Below are 27,128 nucleotides of genomic sequence, written 5' to 3'. Positions count from 1 at the left end.
TTGGTTAGTTAATAATGAAAAACAAAGTATCATACAATCAAATTGTGCTTGGTGATCTCTCCCAATGCAAACCCAATGAATGAGGAGGAAGGAGGATGCCAAGGTGTGATCCCAAAACTAATGCACATGATGAGATAGCATGAGGGATCTTAGGGTCAAAATTGGGGTCTTACCCCAACACTTCCTTTGCTGCAGAGAGCAGTGAAAAATAAAAAGATGGATGAGGAACTTAAAGATGACAATAAACATTCCACTTCTTGATGTTATTAAGCAGGTTCCCAAATATGTAAAATTTCTGAAAGAGTTGTGCACACACAAAGGATATTAAAGGAAAATGAAAGAGTGAACATGAGACAAAACGTTTCAACTTTCATTCCACCTATGCATTTATTTGTAAAAGCCAAAATGGGCCAGAATGTTTTGTCTCTCACTCAGACCATGCCCTAAAAGTGAAAAGATTCAGGAAACTTTTCTATTCCACGAACTATTGGGGATACCAAGTTTGAAAATTGCATATTAGATTTAGTTGGTACTGACAAAGGTTTAATCGAGTGTAAAATATCTAAGCTCTGAAAAACACTCCATTTATGCACATAAAAAGCATCCATGTAAATCATACAAAGAACAAGATTTGAGACTAATAACAAATTCTCATTTGTTTTATAGAGCAAGATTTCACACTTTCAACTTTGAAATCAAAATTCAAGCTTTCACATAAGAGTGTTAGCAAATCCAACATCTGTATCACTTGCGTTATATACTATGTCACGAAATGTAAAGCATTGAACTTGTTCTGTTTTGGGCTAACTTAAGTTAAAATCAAATTGATCAATATTAATTTTTCTTATACATAGATGTTTGCAAATTAATCATTCTGATAAATATAAAAATTGCATATTTGAAACAATGACTCTTTAGAACATCTCTCAATATATGTTGAGTTTCTCCATTTAGACCCATTCATCATATGAGATATGAAAATCCTTTTGATCATCTAGAAATACATTTGTATATAATAAAATTATAACAAAAGATAATCATTTAACACTTTACAATTGATTACACAAGAACAAAAATAAATAAAATAATTAATTTAATTATAAAATATTGAAACAGACCATTTAATGAATATCAATGGATTGTTTGTGATAAAGAAAGAAAGAATGTGTAGAATTAGTTGGCAGCACTGCAGATACGTCTAATGATTCCGGCGGATCCTGTTAATGGTTGAATATCTCCCATGTTTATCATAGAAGCTGCAAAATCAGATTTAAAAGCGGTAGGATTTTGGCTGTATTGAGAAACGATAGAATCCGTAGATCCACCGCTGAAAAGAACTTGGTCTGATTGTAGAAGACCCTTCTTTTGAATTAAATTCTTAAAGTAGTTGTTGTCAAAAGAATTTGGTGTGACCAAGTCGAGTGCTGCCAACTTCTGATTGTTTGAAGTGGAACTGGAAGATGGACAACCACGTTGGCGAGTGGTAGCGAATCCAGCATCTATGTCACTTGCATTGTTGTATATCCTATCACGAAATGTAAAGCATTGAGCTTGTCCGATTGTGTGGGCACCTAAGTTAGTTAAAATGAAATTGATTAATATAAGCAAATATGAAAATATGGATGTTTGAAACTAGTAATAAATTTACCAGATAGAGCAACCATGTCTTTGGCAGTGAGACCTTTAATAGTAAATTTAGATATAAGAGTTTGAAGATCGTCGGTAAAGAATGGAAGGTCCGTATTGGCCAAACTTTTGCTTGCCGTAGTAGAATCTCTTCTTCCAAGTTTCACTGTCCATGATGGACCACCTACCTGTAATTGTAAATATGAAATTATTAATATATAGTCATGAAATTATTAATAAGCATGCAATGCAAATTGTAAACTTACAGCGAATGATGCATCACGTGCGGCTACAGCTACTATGTCTGCACAAGACACAACTCCGGGACATACTTTCTCTACCTGTGATTTTGCATTATCAATGACTTGAAATCCTCTTGCTGAGTTAAGATTTGGAAGTGCAGTCTTTTCGCTCTCGATTGTGGTACTGTCATCTAGCAAAATGGATGCATCACAGCCCTGCACAAAGCAGTCATGAAAATGAAGGCGAATGAGAGATGCAGCCATGCGACGCTCTTTAGAGACAGCTGTACGAATGGCAGTTCTAATGGTGGTTAGTGCATCGGGGCATGTAGTGTCGTAAAATGTAGAAGACAACTGTGCATCACATATTGTGGCTAGCAGCACCAATATTGTAACAACAATTCTATAAGCCATGTAAGTGTTGATTGATGATTGAATTTCAGAAAATAATATATGAATGTTAGCAAGATGATTATGAAATGATCGATCATGCATATATATATATATATATAGTGTGTGTAATAGAAACTGCGAAGGTTTCTAATTCGCTCCTCAACCTTTTCCATATTCACAATTCTGACCAATTCTCCCTTGGTTGGTTGGTTGACAAATAGTATTGTTTCTTGCCACTTCATCATCTCTACGTACATACTTTTCAGTATTTTCCTTTGATTTGTATGTCTTAATAGTCAAAATCTATTATTTATTATAAACACTATCCCCTAACCTAGGTTCTATTTTCTTTTTCGGATAACCTTATTTCAGTATTTTATGGACAATCATACTTTCACATATAGCATCTTGAAACGGAATTGTTTTTAGAGAAATGCATATTAAACTCCTAATGATTTACTTCAAGAGTTCCGGTTCAGTTTTGAAAAAAAAACGTTTCTTGCCTTGTCATCTCTACCTGCATACCTTTGAATTGTATGTCTTAATAATGCAATATTATATTTTTTCTTAAGAGTCAAAATCTATATCACCTTGAGACAAAATTGATTTTATCGACAACCATACTTTCACATATAGCACCTTGAGACAAAATTGATTTTTTAGAGACTATATTAAATACTCATTTTATTAAATCTGATGATAAGTCAAACAAGTTAAAATCTAAGATTGGTATAATTTCTAACAATTTATGAGAAAGTCTTCGGTTGACAGTTTCTCACAATGACAACCCAAATATTATTATTGTTTTCTTATTATTATGGGTAAAAATTCGTTAAAGATAGACAAGTTTCTTGTAATTTAAACACTATCCCCTAACCTAGGTTCTATTTTCTTTTTCGGATAACCTTATTTCAGTATTTTATGGACAATCATACTTTCACATATAGCACCTTGAAACGGAATTGTTTTTAGAGAAATGCATATTAAACTCCTAATGATTTACTTCAAGAGTTCCGGTTCAGTTTTGAAAAAAAAACGTTTCTTGTAATTTAAATATCCTTTCGATCTCAATTTGTTTATAAGTGAGCATCATAGGTTCTAAATGAGTTTGTCAACGAATTTTCCAAAGACAACGATTTTGAATTCAATAAAAATGTGTCGAACCATTGAACGGTGAGGCATTAATGCGGTATCGAAGTCTTCAGAAGTTTAATTCCCAGGTGGTTTGATACCGTGTTGTTAATCGTTGGCTGAATCGGACGCGGTCAGATGTAACTCTCGTCTCAGATCATATGTGGATTCCGAAGTTGACAAGAAGGTTTGGAAACTCATTTATAAGTTGGGAGTTTCAGGAGCGGATAATAGAGATGGATGCGAGAGATAGAAAAGGCAAGGGCTTGAGGAAGAAGACTATATCGGATGTCCAATGAATTGCTTCATATTCAATATAAGATGAGGTGGTAACAAGGTGAACTGGCGTAGAATTACTAACATAATGTAGAAAGGTAACACTGATTTTTGTTTTCTCCACGAAACAAAATTACATATTTTCAATGATTTGTTAGCTGCTTCTTTTTGGGGTAAAAATTGTGTTGAGTCGTCTGCTAATGAAGCTAACGGAGCGGCAAGTGGATTGGTTATCCTATGGAAGAAGGGTCTTTTAAGGAAATTTTACTTCATATCCCTGCAGTTATACCAACACCCATATATATGTTTAAAAATACCAATTTTACCCTTGTTTATTTTTAACCAATTTACCATTTCACTTTTAACGTTCAATTGAGACTTTCGAAAATTACACTATTCACCCTCATACTGGAACTCATTGGAAAAGATTTCCGGTATGTTTTTTTCCAAACTGGAAGACTTCGTGAAAGACATTTGGTTTTTTGCATAACGTATTCCGGAAGACTTACTTGAAGAGTTCCGGTTCAGTTTTGAAAAAAGAACGTTTCAGAACACTTATCATATGTGTTATGGTTAATAGAGTCACATACACTGAAAGTCTTTCACAAAGACTTCCGATATGTTATTTGTATGATCCGGAACTCTTCCTTGCAGACTTCCAGTTTACATTTTTTTAAAAAAATCGAATTTTTTAAAATATTTTTTTATTGTACATGTATGTAAATTCTTTCTCAAATATGTGTAGATACTTCTGATGATTTTTTAACCACTCAAAGATTTGGTACACGAGAAGAGGTGATTAGATGGATTAAAGAGGTTCAAATCCATAATAAAGTAACTGTTATCATCACTCGTTCAGATACTGAAACAGACAAGAGAGGAAGAAGTAACAAATTAATATTTGGTTGTGATAAAGATGGGAAGTACAAGGATACTGATAGTGGAACCCAAAATGCATCCAAAAAATGTGGATGCCCATTTAAAATCAGGTCGACTCCGGCGAAAGATGAGTCTGGTTGGAAGATTGATGTAAAATATAGGGTCTATAATCATAGTTTACCTGATAGATTAGAAGGTCATTCCTTTGTTGGTAGGTTGACCACAGATGAGAAGCGTCATTTCGTTGATTTGACAAAGAGACATGTACCACCTAGACACATATTGCTTGCAAGACCGAGATCTAGAGAATGTTAGAGAATGTCACTTGAAAAAGTATATTTCCGGCAAATATTTTTATATCGTATCCACAGAGATTGGTTGATATTACCGTCGTTCTATAATTTCAATTGTTGTAAGTTTGAAAAGTCACCAAGTTGTTTTTGAGTGAATAGTTATTTCTTAATTAAAATGACACTACGACAATGAAATTAGATTTAATCAAATATAAAAGACTTGCCAATATTGGAGTTCACTATCCCAATTTCTTATGTTTCCTTAGTGACAACTATATGGATTCAAGATTATTGATAATATTCAAGTATCCTCTCAATAACATTTATTTCTAAATGAGATTGTAATAATCCCTATATTAATCTTTAGACGATTTCTCCACCTAACTATTAATATAACAATCTTTAATGTTTGATACAAAAGAAAAGTAGTGTATAAATCTATTTCTACAATTTATTCACTACTTGAAAGCATATTTTAAGTCAAAACTTGAATAACCTTTCTCAACAATAACTCAAATTTGAATATTCAAAATAGGGTGAAAATATCAATCATTACATCAATAATCTTTTGTCACATACAAAAGTCAATAGGAATACATAATCAATAAGGGATAGTTGTTACCTCCAATCTTGACAAAGTGGGGTTTAGCTCCTCATCACCATGTTTGACAGCAAATGGAATACACAAAATAGCCTCTGTTTTTCTTCTCCAAAACTTGTGATAATCTCTCCTTTTCTCCCATTGTGTGTTTAAAGAGTTCATTCTTTCCCTAATAATCTCCTTTTGGTCTAAAACAGAAAAGTGATCTCCAAATGTTCTAAAACTGTCACACTTAAGTTGGGCTCCAAACATAACAAGTGGCCCAAACTAATTAAGAAGTTTGATGTCTTCGCAGGGTTCACGGCGCCAACATGGGTCGCGGCGCCAAATGAAGGAAGTACAACTTCTTTTCCTTGCAAGCTTCCTTCACACCATTTCTTCCAAGCTTTGTTATTCAAATGCTTCCAAAATGCCCATCAAGCTCCTTCTAAATTTTGCTCATGCAATCCAATGCTCTCTTGTCCATAATTTCTACAAAACTAACAAATAAGTGAAATATCTACTCAAAACATAATTAAAATAAACTTAATTGCATATTTACTAAATTGTGAGAATAAAAGTGTGTAAATTTGATAAGAAAATGGTAAAAGGGACCCATAATAATATATGAAAAATAGTGATAATTGGTCCCTAACAACTCTCCCCAACTTATCATTTTGTTTGTCCCTAAACAAAAGTGTTTCACCAAAGTAATGAAACAATAGAATGAAACAAGGATTAACCAAAGACACTCAAATGGTTCAAAAGTGTACGGCTCTTTCTCAATCCACTTACCTCAATGCTAGACAAAACATGAATAAGAACAATGGTTGGTTGCAAATGACATACCAAGAAATTCAAAGCAATAAATGTCAAAATTGAATCAAACCTACACACACATCATAGTAATGATGAATAAACATGAGGGTTTTCTTTCACTCATCCGAACAATTAAATCAACATCAACTTGAATCATGCGGTTATCAAAGCAAACACTAAATCATGTGAAAATTGAGAATCAAGAAGTCTTTCAAAGGTTGTAATGTGGCTTGGGTTACAAAGAAAGGATATGATTAAGAGAATTCAAACAAAAATGTCTATCCCAAGGGAGCATTCCCATAAATTCAAACTCAACAACAAATTCTGTTTTTGATCCCAATTTTTCTTCTTTTCTTATTTTCAACAACAACACAACCATAAGCTCTCTTTTTGTTTTTCTTTTCTTTTCTTTTTCTTTGCTCCATAATTTCAAAGGTGACTTATTGTTCTTGTTTCTTTTCACACTTTCACCTTTTTTTTAAAACGCCATTTTTTCAAGTTTTTATCATCTCTTCTAAGTTATTCTCCCCAACTTTAGACTTCAAGACAAAATTTATGCAATAATGCTCCCTACTTAAACATAGGCAAAAGACAAAAATTGCAACCAAATTCGGTTGAAGGTTCAATTGAAACGAAAGAAATTAGGATTCATTTATTTGTAATATTTTTAATGGAATTTGCACTTATCAATCGAATGAATCCTAATACAAGCTCAAAGGGGTTAAACTAAGGATCACTCCTCACAAGGTTAATTGATTTAAAACTTTTTTGTCCAAGTGGTTTTTCTCAATAACAAACAATGCCTCTATCACTTTCACAATTTGCACAAAAATAGACTAATGCATGATTTAGCATGATAAGAATGAATTGAAATAATATTCGGTCTCCCGCATTTAGTGCACAATGGAAGGCTACCTCACAATTGGTTAAGTTCTACTTTGTTTCAAAATTGACATGTATCTCAAGGAATTTATGATAGGAAATTTGCAACACACCATCAAACTATCCATGTTAAGTCTAGAAAGTGTTAAAGTGTACCTTGAAATTCCGACAACCAATTCTTATCATCACCACTCGAAGTGTCCTACGCTTCCTTCCTTGCAAGCATCACTTGGTTCCTTCAAGCTTAACTTAAGAATAAGAAAAATTAAACAAACAAATAGGGCATACCAAAGTTCATAGAAACACACAATTAAACCTCACAATAAAGATCCATGCAATTAACAAAACCAAAGTTTACAATGAAACGAGAGCCACCAAAAGTACAACCATAATTAAAAACACAAAACAATAATAATAAAAAACTAACAAATAAAAATCTAATACTACTCAAAACAAAGTCTTCAATCCTCCTCATCAACTCCACCGCCTACAGACGCAATGACATTTTCCATGTCTTCATCATGACCCGCACCACTAGCTCGACCACTACCTCCTGCACCCCCATGAATGTTGGCCTGCCCTCAGGCCAATTAGAATAAGAAACATACTCCGTCTGAGTCGGAAAAGTGCGGGCTTCGGGTGCTAAGAAGGTGTTCTGGAACTGCTGCTGCATGGCATCAAATAAGAATGATTGAGACCTCCTAGAAGCCTCAAAGTTTTCACAGCAGTAAGTGGCAAACGCCATCTGATCAAAAGCTGGTGTACTGCGGGCGCGAGGTCTAGATGAAGAAGTGTTTTCTCCTTCAGCTCTATCCATCTAACTCTGGCAGAACCTATTTAAAAATGCATCGTTAATCACACTGGTTATGGAAAGGTGCACCTCATCCGGAATAGGCACATTTGCCCTTCGGCAAAGCCCTATAATCAGCCCCGGATACATGAGCACATTGGCTTTTCCTCCGAACTTTGTTCTGCTAGTCTCCACTTTTCTCATCTCCCCTGCGATGATAGACGCCACATCCACTGATTTCCCAATCATGATGTGATACAAAAGGCAGCCGACATCTAGTGGAATTGTGGTGCTATGGCTCCGTGGCCGAATGTTGTTCAACAAAAGAACCAAGTACGCCCTTGCTTCCAAATTCAGGTTCTCCCTCTTCCAAGATTTTGGAAATCCTTGATCATTCAAGTCAAATGTCCTTCCCTCAAGGAAAAGGTGAGCACTAATAGCAGCAAGATCCCAATCATTTGCCATCTCTTTGGCACGATATTCACACCGTATGTTATCCGCCAAGGTGAGAGAATGACCCAAATAAGCGTTGATTGCATCCCTATTGAAAGTGATGATCTTCCCTCTCATCCTAGTTTGATAACGGTATACTATACCTTCTTCCAATTGAAGAGCATTGGCGTAAAATTAACGGACAATGTCGTAGTTGATTTCTGCTTCCGGCACACAGGTTTTCCCCACTTTCTCTTTTCAAAGTTTGCCACAAGCTTTCTATAGTTGCCCCCTGATGACAAACGAATGAATCTCTCTGACTGAATGGTTCTTTTAATCAGCTTTTCAAACCTTTCCTCATGCTCATCACTAATGAATCTCCGCACGGACCTTGAGGGATCGGAGCTTACTGTTTTTGTGTGCTTAGACATCTGCAATAAAACCACAAGCAACCACACAACAGCCAAGACTTAAGTCAGCATACATAATCAACAAAAAAATGAAGCTGAAATTCTTCCAGTTCGTGGCGCGAAGGCCAGATCACGACGCGATCTCTGCGAAAACCAGAAAAATCAGCAGCCCTAGGGTTTCTCCTACTGCTCAAATCTTTTCAAAATTGATACCACAAACTCTTAACCTATCCTAATTTAAAGAATATCTACACATGCAAAGTGAATTTCAACAAACAAATCATCCTCTAACAATTACCCTAGTTCACCTTGATGAGAGACAAAGAAGGAAAAAGGAAAAAGAGTAAACATACCTTGATGAGAGAAGGAGATTAAAATGATTCTTGCTAAAAAAAACAATTGGGATTATTGAGATTGAGAGGGTTAAGTTTGAGTTTGGAAGTGAGAGAGTGAAAGTGGTGAAGAGAGATATGAAGTTATAAAATATAATAAGGAAACAAAAGTAAAACAAAACTGAAATTAAAAGGGTCTGCCTCGCTCAGTTCGCGGGGTGAACTTGGTTCGCGGCGCGAACTTTAAGTTTCCATTCAGTTCGCAGGGCGAAAGCTGCTCGTGGGAAGAACTGAAGGAATTTTCAAAAAAAATGCTGGAAATTTGACTGACCTCCATTCTACTTTTGAAAAACAAAACAAAATACCTTACAAAAGACAGGCTTACAAAGTTGGGTTGCCTCCCAACAAGCGCTTTGTTTAACATCATTTGAGCTCGACGGTTCGGTGATACTTCACAGTCCGGTGAGCGAAACGGCATAGACGTCTCGGTTGACTTCTCCACCATGGTAGACTTTTAATCTCTGCCCATTCACAATCCAGCTCTCTTTTGACTTTGGGTCCTCAACCATAATGGCTCCATAATCTCGCACCTCTTTCACTACAAACGGTCCCGACCATTTGGACTTCAACTTACCCGGAAACAACTTGAGTCTTGAATTAAAAAGGAGTACCATTTGTCCAACTTTGAACTCCTTGTGACGGACCTTTCCATCATGGTATGCTTTCACCTTCTCCTTGTAAAGATTGTTTAAGTGGTAAGCATTGTCCCTTGATTCCTCTAATTCATGGAGTTGTTCTTTTCTTTTCTCACCGGCTAAAGTGGAGTCAAAGTTCAAAGTGCTCTATGTTCCATCTCTACCGGGAGATGATAAGTCTTCCCATAAACCATTTGAAACAGGGTTAGTCCAATAGGAGCTTTGTAGGCGGTATGATACGCCCACAAAGCTTCATACAATTTTGAAGACCAATCTTTTCTTGAGCTCGAAACAGTTTTTTCCAGTATCCTTTTTACTTCTTTATTTGACATTTCTGTTTGACCATTTGCTTGTGGATGGTAAGGAGTAGTCACTTTATGCTTTACACCATAATGTTCCAAAACTTTTTCCAAGGGTGTATTGCAAAAATGTGATCCCCCATCGCTTACCAACACCCTAAGCACACCAAAACGTAAAAATATGTTTTTCTTTAGAAATCTTATCACGGTTTTGGAGTCGGCCTTAGGTGAAGCAATTGCTTCCACCCACTTTGACACATAGTCAACGGCTACAAGAATATACTCATTAGAGAAAGAAGAAGGAAATGGGCCAACAAAATCAATGCCCCAACAATCAAAGACTTCCACTTCCAACATGTTGGTTAGGGGCATTTCATCTTGTTTGCCTACCCCTCCGCTTCTTTGTCATGTGTCACAATTCTTTGCATGTTCATGTGCGTCTTTAAACACGGACGACCAATAAAATCCCGCTTTGAGGACTTTAGTGGCTGTTCGTAAACCGCTATAATGACCTCCATACAGAGAGTTATGACAATTCCAAAGGATGTCTTTCGACTCTTCAAGTGTCACACACCTTCTTACAATGTTGTCCACACCCGCTTTGAAGAAATACGGGTCATCCCACACATAGTACTTTGCATCCGCTAAAAATTTCTTTCTTTGATTACTAGTGAGGTCTTCCGGTGTCAAACCGGTTTCCTTATAATTAGCAAAATCGAAAAACCAAGGCCTCACTTGAATCGCATAAAGCTTTTCGTCCGGAAATTCTTCCCTCACTTCTTCTTCTTTATTTGTAATTTCCACATTAACCAATCGGGACAAATGATCCGCTACCAAGTTTTTGGAACCCTTTTTATCCCGGATTTCCAAATCAAATTCTTGTAATAACAAAATCAAACGAATTAGTCTTTGTTTGGAATCCGGCTTGGTTAGCAGATACTTGATTGCCGAATGGTCGGTGTAAACTACAACTTTGGACCCGATCAAATAAGCTCTAAATTTTCCAATGCATACACTATAGCTAGTAACTCCTTTTCGGTTGTCGCATAATTGACTTGCGCCTCATTTAAAACTTTACTAGCATAGTGGATGGCATGAAAAACTTTAGCTCTTCTTTGACCCAAAACCGCACCAACCGCATAATCGCTTGCATCACACATAAGTTCAAAATCAAGTGTCCAATTAGGTGCAACGATTATGGGTGCGGTGACTAAATTTTATTTTAACTCATGGAATGCTTTTAGACACGACTCATCAAAAAGAAATTGCGTACCTTTGTTGAGAAAATTACTCAAGGGCTTTGCTATCTTTGAGAAGTCCTTGATGAATCTTCGATAGAATCCGGCATGTCCAAGAAAGCTTCTTACTCCTTTGATGTTTGTTGGAGGTGGTAGTTTTTCAATGACTTCCACCTTTGCTCTATCAACTTCTAGCCCTTCAGAAGAGATTTTGTGACCAAGAACAACACCTTCGGTGACCATAAAATTGCATTTCTCCCAATTGAGCACTAAATTTGTTTCCACACATCTTTCCAAAACTACATCAAGATTTTTCAAGCATAAGTCAAAGGACAACCCATAAACGGAAAAGTCATCCATAAACACCTCAATGCACTCTTCGATCAAATCCGAGAACATTTCTTGCATACACCGTTGAAATGTTGTCGGTGCATTACACAATCCAAAAGGCATTCTTCGGTAAGCAAAAATTCTGAAAGGACATGTAAAATCCGTTTTCTCATTATCCGCCGGATTGACCATAATTTGGTTGTAACCCGAATAACCATCTAAGAAACAATAGAAATTATTGTCGGCCAACCTTTCTAACATTTGGTCCATGAAAGGTAGCGGGAAGTGATCTTTCCTTATAGCTTGATTTAGCTGCCTATAGTCAATGCACATCCTCCATCCGGTTACCGTTCTAGTTGGAATCAACTCATTTTTATCATTTTTAACAACCGTCATACCACCCTTCTTTGGGACTACTTTCACCGGACTCACCCATTCACTATCGGAGATAGGATAAATCATTCCAGCCTCCAATAGTTTGACAACTTCCTTTCTCACCACTTCCTTCATTGATGGATTTAAGCGCCTTTGAGGTTGTGCAATGGCCTTGTAGTTTTCTTCCGTCATGATCTTATGCATGCAATAATTCGGACTAATACCCTTTAAATCGGATAATACTCACCCTATTGCACCTTCATTCTTTTTCAGCACTTGTATCAACTTATGCTCCTCTTTTGTGGACAAGGCATTGCTAATGATCACTGGTTTAGTGAAATCATCACCAAGGAACACATATTTCAAGTGTGGAGGTAGCATCTTTAACTCTAACTTTGGCTCTTCCACTTTCTTTTTCATATCCAAGTCCTTATTTTTCTCATCATGATAAGCAATCTCTCTGCGAGACTCTAATTCATGCAAAATTGCTTCAATTTCTTTTTCTTCATTTTCAGTTAAAACATTGTAAGCTCCTATAAGAGATCTCTCTAACGGATTAGAAAGATGAACTTGATTTTCAACCTCCACGATTTCCTCCTCGGTGGCATCGATTCGGAAAGAGTCATGCTTGTCATTAGGGTGCTTCATGGCCTCAAAAAGATTGAAAGTTACCTCTTCATCTTGCACTCTTACTTTCAGTGAGTCCATCATCAATGTCGATCATCATTTGGGCTGTTTTCATAAATGGTCTTCCAAGAATTAGAGGAACATCACGATCCTCATCCATGTCCACTACCACAAAATCGGAAACAAGAATTTGTCCACCTTCACTAGCATATCTTGAGCAACTCCATATGGTGAAGTGGTAGACTTATCGGCTAGTTGTAAAGTCATCCTCGTAGATTTCACCTCAACATTCCCCAATCTTTTAACAATGGATAAGGGAATTAAATTGATGCTAGATCCCAAATCGACCAAACCATTGCCAATGTAAGTGCCTTCAATGGTCACCAGTAAAACGACTCGGCCCGGATCGGATTCCTTCCTTGGTAGAGTTTTTTGGATTATAGCGCTACAACGTGCATCAAGCAAGATTGTCTCGTCTTCTGCATATCTCTTCTTCTTTGTGAGAATATACTTCATGAACTTTGTATACCTTGGCATTTGCTCTAATGCTTCGGCAAATGGAATATTTATTTGAAGTTGCTTAAATATATCCATACACCGTGCATAGTGTCTAGCATTCTCCTTTTTTGATGGTGCGTGCGGGTAAGGTAGATGTTGAGCTGGAATAGCACTCACTCCTTTATCTCCTTTTTCCTTCTTTCCTGCCTTTGATTCTTTCTTCTCACCTGCTTCACCCTCATGTTCAGCTAAATCATTTTGGCCATGTTCTTTTCGTGGCACCAAAGGGGATCGCGGCGCGAACTGAACAGTTTCTTCCTTTTTTTTCTTTTCATATTCCACCACCACTTTGTTCTCTTCATTTTCAGTTACGACATTCATATCATCCTTTACTGAAACATCTTCACTTCTTCCACTTGTCACCTCTTTACCGCTTCTAGTAACAATTGCTTTACAATGCTCCTTTGGATTGGTTTGAGTGTTGGCGGAGAAAGGAGAACCCGTTTGTTGTTCCGACAATTGCTTCGCAAGTTGGCCTACTTGATTCTCCAAAATTTTTATAGCTGCCTCATTGCTCTTCTGGTTTGCCATGGAGGCTTGCATGAATTGTGTGAGAGTATCTTCTAGCTTTGAACTTCCGCCTTGCGATTGTTGGACTTGAGAATTTGGATTTTGATATGGACTTTGTTGCTAAAAAATTTGGTTATTGAATCTTGATTGTTGATAGCCTTGGTTGTTCCTTTGATATGAGTTGTTGTGAGGTGGAGGTTGCCTTTGATAACCTTGATTTTGGTTGTTCACATAACTCACTTCTTCCAATGGAGGGCAATAACCGGTGGGATGATCTCCTTGACATAGTTCACAACATGCCACTTGATGTCTAGCTTGAGATCCTTGAATTTCCTTCATTTGTTGTGGAAGTTTGGACATTTGTTGAGTGAGTAACTCCACTTGTTGAGAGAGTAACTTGTTTTAGGCAAGAATAGCATCATTTGTATTCAATTCAAGAACTCTCGGTTTCCTTTGTGAAGGACTACAATCATGTTGACTTTGACGATCATTGAGTGTCATCCAGTCAATAATGACTTTCGCCTCTTCCACGTTCTTTGACATAAGAGAGCCACCCGCGGTAGCATCCAAAAGTGTCTTGTGAGTCGATTGGAGCCCATTTAGAAAAATGTGGATTTGAGCGAGTTCATCAAAACCATGGACTTTTCATTTTCTCAACATTGACTTGAATCTTTCCCAAGCCTCGTTTAGAGACTCGTTACTCCCTTGATTGAATACCGCAATAGCCGTTTTGGCTTCCATGAATCGGGATTGAGGAAAATATCTTTCAAGGAACTTTTCTTCTAATAAATTCCAATCCTTCATCACTCTTGGTGCTTGATCAAGATACCATTCTTTTTCCTTCCCCACTAAAGAATGTGGGAACATTCTCTTGAATAATGCTTCTTCACCCGTTTCCTCTATTTCCGTAGAACCCGCAATCTCATAGAATTTGGTGAGATGGGTATACGGATCTTCATGGTCCATTCCAGTGAATGGATTTGCATAAAGGAGTTGGAGGATTCTGGTTTTCATCTCCGTGTTCCTTCCACCACGAGCAAATTGGGCATTCTTCCTTGGACTATTGGCAGACATTTCGGTAGGAACTTCACCCTCCATGTTTCCTTCAAAATTTTCTACACCCACTTCTTCAATTTGAACAAGTGAAGAAGTAGATGTTTCTTCTCTCTGGTTCCTCTCTTCGGCTGATTTCCTTCTTCTTCGTGTTTTGCTATTGAGCTTTCGAAGTGTTCTTTGAATTTCGGGATCGAATTGAAATTGCTCCTCGGTAGCCTTTCCTCGCATGCACTAGAATCTACAAAACTAACAAACCAAGTGAAACACAAGAGTGATAGTAGAAAAAAAAAACTTAGAACAATGAATTATTGAAATGCTTGCGATATCGAACACCAATCCCCGACAATGGCGCCAATTTGTTGAAAAAGTATATTTCCGGCCAATATTTTTATATCGTATCCACAGAGATTGGTTGATATTACCGCCGTTCTATAATTTCAATTGTTGTAAGTTTGAAAAGTCACCAAGTTGTTTTTGAGTGAATAGTTATTTCTTAATTAAAATGACACTAAGACAACGAAATTAGTTTTAATCAAATATAAAAGACTTGCCAAGATTGGAGTTCACTATCCCAATTTCTTATGTTTCCTTAGTGACAACTATATGGATTCAAAATTATTGATAATATTCAAGTATCCTCTCAATAACATTTATTTCTAAATGAGATTGTGATAATCACTATATTAATCTTTAGACGATTTCTCCACCTAACTATTAATATAACAATCTTTAATGTTTGATACAAAAGGAAAGTAGTGTATAAATCTATTTCTAGAATTTATTCACTACTTGAAAGCATATTTTAAGTCAAGACTTGAATAACCTTTCTCAACAATAACTCAAATCTGAATATTCAAAATAGGGTGAAAATATCAATCATTACATCAATAATCTTTTGTCACATACAAGAGTCAATAGGAATACATAATCAATAAGGGATAGATACTACCTCCAATCTTGATAAAGTGGGGTTTAACTCCTCATCACCATGTTTGACAGCAAATGGAATGCACAAAATAGCCTATGTTTTTCTTCTCCAAAACTTGTGATAATCTCTCCTTTTCTCCCATTGTGTGTTTAAAGAGTTAATTCTTTCCCTAATAATCTCCTTTTGGTCTAAAACAGAAAATTAATCTCCAAATGTTCTAAAACTGTCACACTTAAATTGGGCTTCAAACATAACAAGTGGCCCAAACTAATTAAGAAGCTTGCTGTCTTCGCAGAGTTCGCGCGCCAACATGGGTCGCGGCACGAACTGAAGGAAGTACCGCTTCTTTGCCTTGCAAGCTTCCTTCACACCATTTCTTCCAAGCTTTGTTATTCAAATGCTTCCAAAATGCCCATCAAGCTCCTTCTAAATTTTGCTCATGCAATCCAATGCTCTCTTGTCCACAATTTCTACAAAACTAACAAATAAGTGAAATATCTACTCAAAACATAATTAAAATAAACTTAATTGCATATTTGCTAAACTGTGAGAATAAAAGTGTGTAAATTTGATAAGAAAATGGTAAAAGGGACCAATAATAATATATGAAAAGTAGTGATAATTGGTCCCTAACAGAACCCAAAATGCGTCAAAAAAATGTGGATGCCCATTTAAAGTCAGGCCGACTCCGGCGAAAGATGAGTTTGGTTGGAAGATTGATGTAAAATATGGGGTTCATTGTCATAGTTTACCTGATAGATTAGAAGGTCATTCCTTTGTTGGTAGGTTGACCATAGATGAGAAGCATCATATCGTTGATTTTACAAAAAGACATGTACCACCTAGACACATATTGCTTGCAAGACCGAGATCTAGAGAATGTCACTCGGATTACGCAAATATACAAGCATAAGAGTATGATAGAAAAAGATATAAGAGGTCCTAGAAGTGAGATACATCGTTTATTTAAGCTTATTGAGGATGCATGCTATGTCAATTCGTGTGTGACTTTCTTTCCTTTGACAAGTTCACAATCACCAAATGTCTCCATTTATTGCACTGGTTTTGTTAACCAAAATCATTGGGTTCAGGTACATATTTTATTTTAAATGACTTACTATTTTAATTATTTAACTTAGTTCACTTTATTAAATATATGTTGTAATTATTGTTATCAGGTAAACATGAAAGAGGGGTTTTCGTTGCCACCGGTCACATTAGATTGGAAGAAGTTCCGTTGTCCAGCAGCAACGACTTGGATGTTAGGATTTGCAGAACCTCTACAACATTGCCAATTACTTACGCCTATATTAGCATGATGTAATCAAAACATGAATATTATATTATAAATATTATATTATGAATATTATGTCAGTTTTAATACATTCAGTTCTAAAAGTTAATAAATAAATCAATGTGAACAAGAAATATGCAAAGCTTCAAATAAATCAACAAACTACAGATCTTCCTCTTAGGCATTAACTTGTCTCAAATAACGATGAATCAATGTAGAAACACGAGCCCAATTAGGACAAGGTGGTCCTGCTTCGTAAACATGAACTGTCACCTGTGTTGGTTCATCATGATGGGGCGGGACAAAACGATGATGCAAAACACAATAATACCACTATAGGTATCCATCTTCTATATCAGATGGAGAGGTGGTCAATGTTATTGGACGAATCACAACAACAACGCTCTGATGGTAACCAATCCAATCAACATCAATATCATTAGTCATCGTACAATCAGGAGGTGGGGATGGAACATACTGTCTGTATCCGAACTGACGTATACATCTATCAGGAAAGTATGGAACAACTGTGTCACCCCACTTCAAACACCCCATGTACAAATATAACTCATCAAACTGACTTCATCCTCTATGATCCTCAAATGGATGCCATATGATGTTGATAGGTGTCAGCTCGTCCAAAATAGTTCGCAAGTCATCCACCTTCAAGACTCCTTGCTTATATGACCATCTCATCCCTCGAGGAAGACCATAATTATCAACTGGTTTCCAATTCTCTCCTCTTTTTCCAACAGTTGGAAACTACTCGTGAATCCAACACTGTTACAATATAAAAATATAATAAACAAAATAAATCAAATTAACATACTTTATAAAATTAATTAACACATAATAAACAAAATTAAATTAAATAGATGTAGGAGAGTAGGATATCCACCAAGCTTCTTGCAACTGAACATGGACGTATCTCCAAAGGTAACCAATGCAGCTGCTCCCCAACTGTATCCCGAACATCTATCTAAATTCGTAATCAGTAAGAGATATCGTGCCTCGACAAGTGTAAAAGTCTTGTCGGCAAAAATTATGGAACCCACCAACATCAACAAATATGCTTTAGTCGTATATGTCCATCTAGAAGCAGCTTTATGATGTACGAATAAATCGTATAACAACTCCAATTTATAATAAGAACTCATGCAGCTACGAACATGTCCCTGTGCCTCACTCTGTGACACTCCTAAGTAGTCAATAACAAGTTCAACAACAACTTCTTCAGTGACATCTTGAGGACTCCATAACACACCCCTGATGGGCAAGTGAAGCAGACAAGAGACGTCATCCAAAGTAATGCTCATCTCACCAAATGACATATGAAATGAAGACGTCTCTAGATTCCATCTCTCCACAAATACGGATACAAAGTTTGTGTCTATCTTCGTCAAACTAGTTCTTTGGAGTGAATATAACCCAGATCTAGAAACCCAACTGTCCATCTGTTATGGAAGAGATAGTGGAACCCTCGATGTCAACTTAAGTCCGTGTCCATCAGCCTTCAAATCTTTCTTCGGACCTATCTCCTGAAAATAATTAAAACACATGTTATAAAACACAATATAAAATATTCAAATATTACTCAATTTCAAATATACGTCATTTATTTACCTCACAAAACCATAAATGTCGAGCAACATGATGCTCGTACTTTACCAAAATAGACGTATCATATGGCCCTCCTGGATAGTCAGTCGACTTTGCTACAGATGTAGATGCGCCCCGTCCTAAATTATGGTCTGGAATCTTACCGTCGACACCTCGTCTTCGAACCACTATAAAAAAATTATTAAAAAAAAACCACACCAGAACACATCTAAAAAAAGTTTCGATGTGATAAAAATTATGTTTGAACATCGGAACACTTTCAATAAGACTTCCGATTAATGTTCAAAATCGGAAGTCTTTTAAGAAGAGTTCCGATAAACAATCTGAAAACCGGAAGTCTTTCAAAAAGACTTCAGATCAACGTCTCAAATCTGGAGCGAATCGTAAGTCTTGCACAAAGAGTTCTAGTATGTTGTTTGTGAACCGGAAGACTTACTCTATGAGTTCCGATTTACAATGGTAAAAATGTTCTTCTGAAAGTCTTAAAGCAAAAATGAAGTAAAAACCAATTTTTTTCATAAATATAACCTATTTATATGAAGGCATTTTTGTTCAAAAAATTCTATTGTAGGGGTATGGGTATAATTTATGGGGTATGAGGTAAAATTTTCATCTTTTAAACTTGAAGTTTAGCTTCAGGGGCGAGGGGTTTGTTGGAGTCAATGTAGATTGTAAAGGCCATAACTACTTCTTTCGAATGTGTATTCTCCTTGTAATATATAAGGGAATGTCATAAATTATTTAATTTAATTTTTATCATTCTTTTATAATCCACATGGATTTTATTTTATTTAATTTTTAATTTTTAAAAAAATATTAATTTCTTTTTTAATTTTTTTCATTTATATTTTGTGAATGATGAATTTTCTCTCACACTCACACCATTCCCCACGCCTTTTTCCTTCTTCTTCCTCCATGAAATTCACCAATACATAATCCTAATAATCTCCATGATAAACTTCGTTCGGGGCACCGCTGAGAGTGTCGACTATTGGTTATCCGTGTGTTGTTTTTAGTTGGATGATGATTCTTTTCGTGAAGCAACTTAAAGTGAACGAGGGTATTGCGTAATTAAATAAATTGATTTTTTAGAAAATTTATTAAATACTCATTTTATAAAATGTGATGATCAATTAAACAAGTTAAAATCAAAGATTGGTATAGTTTATATTGGAAAAAGTAGGTAAAAGTTGTTATATCTTATTCGTTAGTCTTAGGCTGATTTATATAGTGAAGATACAATTATTATAATTGATTTTCTCCTTAATGGATAATTAAGAAAAATAAAAGTAGTATTAAAGGCAATAATAAAACCGAAAATAATATATTTTCCAACACCCCCCTCAAGTTGGTGTATAGATATCTATCATGCCCAACTTGTCTATCAAATACTCAAAAGTAGGTCTTGCCAAACTTTTTGTCAGGATATCTGCAGTTTTCTAACTTGAAATCACGAAGGGTAGACATATGATTCCCACATCTAACTTCTCCTTTATGAAATGTCGATCAATATCGATATGCTTTGTTCTGTCATGTTGAACTGGATTATGAGTTATGTTAATAACATCTTTACTATTAGAGTATAATTTCAATGGAAACTCAATTTTCATCTTAAGTTCTTCTAGGACTCTAAGGATCCATAATCATTCACAAATACCTTGATACATATCTCTAAACTCGGCCTCTGCACTACTCCTTGCTACAACTCCTTGTTTCTTGCTCCTCCATGTCACAAGATTACCCCAAACATATGTACAATATTCAGAGGTTGATCTTTTATCTGTGACTGAACCTGTCCAATCGACATCGGTGAAGATAGACACATTTCTTTCACTAGTCTTAAAAAATAAACCCTTTCCATGATTTCCTTTCAAATATCTCAGTATCCTATAGACTGCCTCAAGATGTTCCTCGAAAGGAGAATGCATAAACTGACTCACTACACTAACTGAGAAAGCAATATCAGGTTGCGTGTGTGATAAATAAATCAGTTTCCCAACCAGTCTCTGATATCTCCCAGTATCAACAGAAACATTACATTCTCCCCAAAGTTTAGCATTAGGATCCATAGGGGTATCTGCAGGACGACATCCACTCATTCATGTTTCTTTCAACAAGTTTAGAATGTATTTATATTGTGAAACCATAATACCATTCTTTGACCGAGCAACCTCAATACCTAGAAAATATCTCATGAATCCCAAGTCCTTGATTTTAAAGTCTACTGCCAATTTCTCTTTTAAGCTTGCCATTTCCACTGTATCGTCTCCAATAAGGACAATATCATAAACATAAACAATCAGGACAACAACTTTCCCATCGTGGGAGAACTTTGTGAACAAGGTGTGGTCAGCCTGTCCTTGGATGTACCCTTGTTTCTTCATGGATTGAGTGAATTTTTCAAACCAAGCTCTAGGGGACTGCTTTACTCCATACAAAGACGTATTTAGTTTGCACACATTTGATCCAAATTTGTTTTCAAAGCCAGGAGGAAAACATTCTTTGAAGACATTAATAGGAGTTTGAAAATTGAGAATTTTGGAGGGCATTCTGTTAACTAAATACGCAGCTGTTAAAACAGCTTCGCCCCACAAATAATTTGGTACTTTATTTGAAAAAAGTAGAGCTCTAGCAAACTCTATTAAATGTCTATATATAATGAAGGTCATAACTCATTTAATTTAATTTTTATTATTTTTTAAAATCCACATGTATTTTATTTTATTTTGTTTTTATATTTAAAAAATATTAATTTCTTTTTTAATTTTTTTCATTTATATTTTGTGAATGATGAATTTCCTCTCACACTCACACCATTCCCCACGCATTTTCCCTTCTTCTTCCTCCATGGAACTCACCAATACATAATCCTAATAACCTCCATGATAAACGTTCGGGGGTCCGCTGAGAGTGACGATTGTTGGTTATCTGTGTGTTGTTTTTAGTTGGATGACGATTCTTTTCGTGAAACAACCTTTTTTTAAAGTGAACGAATGCCTTGCGTAATAAAATAAATTGATTTTTTAGAAAATTTATTATATACTCATTTTATTAAATGTGATGATTAGTCAAACAGGTTAAAATCGAAGATTGGTATAATTTATAATAATTTATGAGAAAGTCTTGTGTTGATAATTTCTCAGAATGACAGCCCAAATATTATTATTGTTTTCTTATTATTATGGGTAAATATTCGATTTTTTTACAAAAGTAACTCAATTTTTCAAGGAAATTCCCAAAATACCCCTGGTTTCAAAAAAAATCTCAAACTACCCCACTTTTAGGAGGAGGCGTCAATTCAATTGGCGACTCCTCGCAAAGTTTGAATGGAGGCGCCAATGAAGGAATACTGGCCTCCATATGAAGGTGATATAGTTTGGCACAACGACATGATGTGTAGAAAGAAAAAAGGAAGGCCAAACAGCACACGTATCAGGACATAAATGGATTCGACAGATAAAATGATAAGATTATGTAGTATCTGTCGTCAACCAAGACACAACAAGAACAACTGTCCCAACCGAGGAACATCATTTGGGTCATAAGCTTTTTGTAACATTGTATTTCTGTAAGCTTCAATCATTATATATCATAAAGTTTTTGTTACAACGAGGTTCACAACAAACATCAATACAAAATAAGCTAACTGAAAACAAAAATATTTCTAACTTATTACAACAATCAAATTGATGTCATCTCGATCGAACATCATTTCCCTAGCATCCTTATCAGTCTTCATCCGCACCCAACCAAAGATATTGTCGAGTCTCTCAATACTTCTAATTTTTTTCCCTTCTAGTATTTTCTCATCTAACCAACGAACCAACTCCCTCTTCAGTTGCTTGAACGTAGTGATATTCCAGAATAGCATCAGCATCTGAGGTTTGTCTCTCGCATAAATCACCTTTTTGTATTGTCCACGAACACCAAACATGATTGCCAAATGATTAATTGAGATGTGGAACAAAGACTCACACAACACATCTATTTATAACAAAAAAAATGCATTTTACACTGAGGTGCCAATCCAATTGGCGCCTCCTTTGTAAAAATACACATGAGCACCAATTAAATTGTGCCCTAGTCAATCCAATTGGCTCCTCCATTCAAACTTTAAGAGGAGTCGCCAATTGAATTGGCGCCTCGTCCTAAAAGTGGGGTAGTTTGAGATTTTTTTTGAAACCAGGGGTATTTTGGGAATTTCTTTAAAAAATTGGATTATTTTGGTAAAAAATTCTAATAATTCCTTAAAGATAGACAATTTTCTTGTAATTTAAATATCCTTTCGGTCTCAATTAGTTTATATGTGATCATCATAGGTCCTAAATGAGATTGTCAACGAATTTTCCAAAAGTAATGATTTTGAAATGTGGAGAATAACAAGGTGTATGAGGAAGAAATGCGAAAGATGTATGTGAGAGATAAAGAAGGCAAGTTCTTGAAGGAGAAGACTATATTGGATGTCCAATAAATTGCTTCACATTTAACATTAGATGAGGTGGTAACAAGGTGAACAAATGTAGAATTAGCAACATAGTATAGAAAGGTAATGTTGGTTTTTGTTTTCTCCAAGAAATAAAATTACCTATTTTCAATTATTTTTTAGTTTCTTTTTTTTTTTGTAACAATTGTGTTGAGTCGTCTTCTAATGGAGCTAATGGAGCGGCGGATGGTCTGGTTATCTTCTGGAAGAAGGGTCTTTTAAACTTGAACTTTAGCTTCAAGGGCAAGGGGTTTGTTGGAGTCAACGCAGATTGTAAAGGCCAGAACTATTTCTTTCTAAATGTGTACTCTCCTTGTAATATAGAAGGGAAGAACATAACTCATTTAATATAATTTTTATTATTTTTTAAAAATCCATGTGGATTTTTTTATATTTAATTTATATTTTTTTTTTAAAAAAAAAATACAAAAATGAATGAAAATATTTTAATTTTTTTTTCCATTTATATTTTGTGAATAACGAATTTCCTATCACACCTCTTTCCCTTTTTATTCCTCCATGGAATTCATCCCTACATAACCCTAATAACCTCCATGATAAACTTCGTTTGGGGCGCTGCTGAGAGTGATGGTTGTTGGTTATCCGTGTGTTGTTTTTGGTTGTATGACGATTCTTTCCGTGAAGCAGCCTTCTTCCAAGTTGGAAGTCTTTGGATTTCGTTCGTATTAGTTTTGATCTCTTTGAATCACTTATGGAAGAACCGTGGAGATGAATGCATTTCCTTATGGAAATGTAGAAATTCTCTAATGTTGAAATAAGATATCATTGTGATGAATGAATTGGTGGGTATGTATGGGAAAGTTAGGAGAATGAAGGATGCAATAATATGTTTGATGGAGTGGTTGTGAGAAGTGTTTTGTCAGAATTATGCAGTATTATGCATGTAATGTGTTTGATCTCTTTGAATCGCTTCTTGATGTTATTAAGCAGGTTCCCAAATATGTAAAATTTATGAAAGAGTTATGCACACACAAAGGATAATAAAGGAAAATGAAAGAGTGAACATGAGACAAAACGTTTCAACTTTCATTCGACCTATGCATTTATTTGTAAAAGTCAAAATTGGCCAGAATGTTTTGTCTCCCACTCAGACCATGCCCTAAAAGTGAAAAGATTCAGGAAACTTTTCTATTCCACGAACTATTGGGGATACCAAGTTTGAAAATTGCATATTAGATTTAGTTGGTACTGACAAAGGTTTAATCGAGTGTAAAATATCTAAGCTCTGAAAAACACTCCATTTATGCACATAAAAAGCATCCATGTAAATCATACAAAGAACAAGATTTGAGACTAATAACAAATTCTCATTTGTTTTATAGAGCAAGATTTCACACTTTCAACTTTGAAATCAAAATTCAAGCTTTCACATAAGAGTGTTAGCAAATCCAACATCTGTATCACTTGCGTTATCTACTATGTCACGAAATGTAAAGCATTGAACTTGTTCTGTTTTGGGCTAACTTAAGTTAAAATCAAATTGATCAATATTAATTTTTCTTATACATAGATGTTTGCAAATTAATCATTCTGATAAATATAAAAATTGCATATTTGAAACAATGACTCTTTAGAACATCTCTCAATATATGTTGAGTTTCTCCATTTAGACCCATTCATCATATGAGATATGAAAATCCTTTTGATCATCTAGAAATACATTTGTATATAATAAAATTATAACAAAAGATAATCATTTAACACTTTACAATTGATTACACAAGAACAAAAATAAATAAAATAATTAATTTAATTATAAAATATTGAAACAGACCATTTAATGAATATCAATGGATTGTTTGTGATAAAGAAAGAAAGAATGTGTAGAATTAGTTGGCAGCACTGCAGATACGTCTAATGATTCCGGCGGATCCTGTTAATGGTTGAATATCTCCCATGTTTATCATAGAAGCTGCAAAATCAGATTTAAAAGCGGTAGGATTTTGGCTGTATTGAGAAACGATAGAATCCGTAGATCCACCGCTGAAAAGAACTTGGTCTGATTGTAGAAGACCCTTCTTTTGAATTAAATTCTTAAAGTAGTTGTTGTCAAAAGAATTTGGTGTGACCAAGTCGAGTGCTGCCAACTTCTGATTGTTTGAAGTGGAACTGGAAGATGGACAACCACGTTGGCGAGTGGTAGCGAATCCAGCATCTATGTCACTTGCATTGTTGTATATCCTATCACGAAATGTAAAGCATTGAGCTTGTCCGATTGTGTGGGCACCTAAGTTAGTTAAAATGAAATTGATTAATATAAGCAAATATGAAAATATGGATGTTTGAAACTAGTAATAAATTTACCAGATAGAGCAACCATGTCTTTGGCAGTGAGACCTTTAATAGTAAATTTAGATATAAGAGTTTGAAGATCGTCGGTAAAGAATGGAAGGTCCGTATTGGCCAAACTTTTGCTTGCCGTAGTAGAATCTCTTCTTCCAAGTTTCACTGTCCATGATGGACCACCTACCTGTAATTGTAAATATGAAATTATTAATATATAGTCATGAAATTATTAATAAGCATGCAATGCAAATTGTAAACTTACAGCGAATGATGCATCACGTGCGGCTACAGCTACTATGTCTGCACAAGACACAACTCCGGGACATACTTTCTCTACCTGTGATTTTGCATTATCAATGACTTGAAATCCTCTTGCTGAGTTAAGATTTGGAAGTGCAGTCTTTTCGCTCTCGATTGTGGTACTGTCATCTAGCAAAATGGATGCATCACAGCCCTGCACAAAGCAGTCATGAAAATGAAGGCGAATGAGAGATGCAGCCATGCGACGCTCTTTAGAGACAGCTGTACGAATGGCAGTTCTAATGGTGGTTAGTGCATCGGGGCATGTAGTGTCGTAAAATGTAGAAGACAACTGTGCATCACATATTGTGGCTAGCAGCACCAATATTGTAACAACAATTCTATAAGCCATGTAAGTGTTGATTGATGATTGAATTTCAGAAAATAATATATGAATGTTAGCAAGATGATTATGAAATGATCGATCATGCATATATATATATATATATATATAGTGTGTGTAATAGAAACTGCGAGAGAATGTTTCATGGTCACTCATGTCCGCTACCTTCAACGCGTTGCACTGCAAAGGTTTGCTAATTCGCTCCTCAACCTTTTCCATATTCACAATTCTGACCAATTCTCCCTTGGTTGGTTGGTTGACAAATAGTATTGTTTCTTGCCACTTCATCATCTCTACGTACATACTTTTCAATATTTTCCTTTGATTTGTATGTCTTTATAATGCAATATTATATTCTTTCTTATGAGTCAAAATCTATTATTTATTATACACACTATCCATTAACCTAATCATTGACAACTTCCATTTTCTTTCTCGGATAATCTTATTTTTTTCACATTTATATTTACAAATGTATTTGATCGACAACCATACTTTCACATATAATTGTTTTTAGAGAAATTGATCTTAATATATAACACTCCTATTTTTTTTCTTTTAAACTGGGCGAGTGTATCGCGTAATAAAAAAATTAATTTTTTAGAGACTTTATTAAATATCCATTTTATTAAACATGATGATAAGTCAAACAAGTTAAAATCGAATATTGATATAATTTATAACAATTTATGAGAAAGTCTTATGTTGACAGTTTCTCACAATGACAACCCAAATATTATTATTGTTTTCTTTTCTTATTATTATGTGTAAAAATTCGTTAAAGATACGCAAGTTTCTTATTATTATTGTTTTCTTATTATTATTGTTTCTCACAATGACAGCCCAAACATTCGGTCTCAATTAGTTTTTAAGTGAGCATCATAGGTTCTAAATGAGCTTGTCAACGAATTTTCCAAAGACAACAATTTTGAATTCAATAAAAATGTGTCGAACCATTAAACGGTGAGACATTAATGCGGTATCGAAGTCTTCGGAAGTTTAATTCCCAGGTGGTTTGATATTCTGTTGTTAATCGTTGGCTGAATCGGACGCAGTCAGATGTAACTCTCGTCTCAGGTA

The 27,128-nt window shown here is 35.4% G+C and overlaps 3 protein-coding genes across 3 annotated transcripts; all 3 read right to left on the bottom strand.

Moving 5' to 3' along the window:
• Positions 1-875: 875 nt before the first annotated feature.
• On the bottom strand, positions 876-2,328 carry LOC127107372 (lignin-forming anionic peroxidase). The gene is made up of 3 exons (XM_051044658.1): positions 1,893-2,328; positions 1,649-1,814; positions 876-1,571 (listed from the first exon to the last, which is right to left on the bottom strand). Exons 1-3 carry the CDS (start codon positions 2,280-2,282, stop codon positions 1,174-1,176), a joined length of 954 nt encoding a protein of 317 aa, XP_050900615.1. The 5' UTR covers positions 2,283-2,328; the 3' UTR covers positions 876-1,173.
• Positions 2,329-17,577: 15,249 nt separating this feature from the next.
• LOC127103393 (protein MAIN-LIKE 1-like) lies at positions 17,578-18,449 on the bottom strand. The gene is made up of 2 exons (XM_051040657.1): positions 17,937-18,449; positions 17,578-17,757 (listed from the first exon to the last, which is right to left on the bottom strand). Exons 1-2 carry the CDS (start codon positions 18,447-18,449, stop codon positions 17,578-17,580), a joined length of 693 nt encoding a protein of 230 aa, XP_050896614.1.
• A 6,239-nt stretch (positions 18,450-24,688) lies between these two features.
• On the bottom strand, positions 24,689-26,103 carry LOC127107370 (lignin-forming anionic peroxidase). The gene is made up of 3 exons (XM_051044657.1): positions 25,668-26,103; positions 25,424-25,589; positions 24,689-25,346 (listed from the first exon to the last, which is right to left on the bottom strand). The coding sequence occupies exons 1-3, from the start codon at positions 26,055-26,057 to the stop codon at positions 24,949-24,951; spliced, it is 954 nt and encodes a 317-aa protein (XP_050900614.1). The 5' UTR covers positions 26,058-26,103; the 3' UTR covers positions 24,689-24,948.
• Positions 26,104-27,128: the final 1,025 nt, after the last annotated feature.

This window comes from Lathyrus oleraceus, chromosome 7 (assembly GCF_024323335.1).
Source record: "Lathyrus oleraceus cultivar Zhongwan6 chromosome 7, CAAS_Psat_ZW6_1.0, whole genome shotgun sequence".
Taxonomy (NCBI): Eukaryota; Viridiplantae; Streptophyta; class Magnoliopsida; order Fabales; family Fabaceae; genus Lathyrus; species Lathyrus oleraceus.
This window is presented reverse-complemented; position numbering and strand designations above follow the sequence as displayed.

What these genes read in the sequence shown, in the direction of transcription:
- LOC127107372 (XM_051044658.1), bottom strand. Translation starts at nt 2,282, where the DNA reads ATGGCTTATAGAATTGTTGTTACAATATTGGTGCTGCTAGCCACAATA. An exon ending in CACGTGATGCATCATTCGCT is followed by an intron (nt 1,815 to 1,892) that starts GTAAGTTTACAA and finishes TTACAATTACAG; the next exon opens with GTAGGTGGTCCATCATGGAC. An exon ending in AGACATGGTTGCTCTATCTG is followed by an intron (nt 1,572 to 1,648) that starts GTAAATTTATTA and finishes TAACTAACTTAG; the next exon opens with GTGCCCACACAATCGGACAA.
- LOC127103393 (XM_051040657.1), bottom strand. Translation starts at nt 18,449, where the DNA reads ATGGACAGTTGGGTTTCTAGATCTGGGTTATATTCACTCCAAAGAACT. An exon ending in GTTGGGGAGCAGCTGCATTG is followed by an intron (nt 17,758 to 17,936) that starts GTTACCTTTGGA and finishes ATTCACGAGTAG; the next exon opens with TTTCCAACTGTTGGAAAAAG.
- LOC127107370 (XM_051044657.1), bottom strand. Translation starts at nt 26,057, where the DNA reads ATGGCTTATAGAATTGTTGTTACAATATTGGTGCTGCTAGCCACAATA. An exon ending in CACGTGATGCATCATTCGCT is followed by an intron (nt 25,590 to 25,667) that starts GTAAGTTTACAA and finishes TTACAATTACAG; the next exon opens with GTAGGTGGTCCATCATGGAC. An exon ending in AGACATGGTTGCTCTATCTG is followed by an intron (nt 25,347 to 25,423) that starts GTAAATTTATTA and finishes TAACTAACTTAG; the next exon opens with GTGCCCACACAATCGGACAA.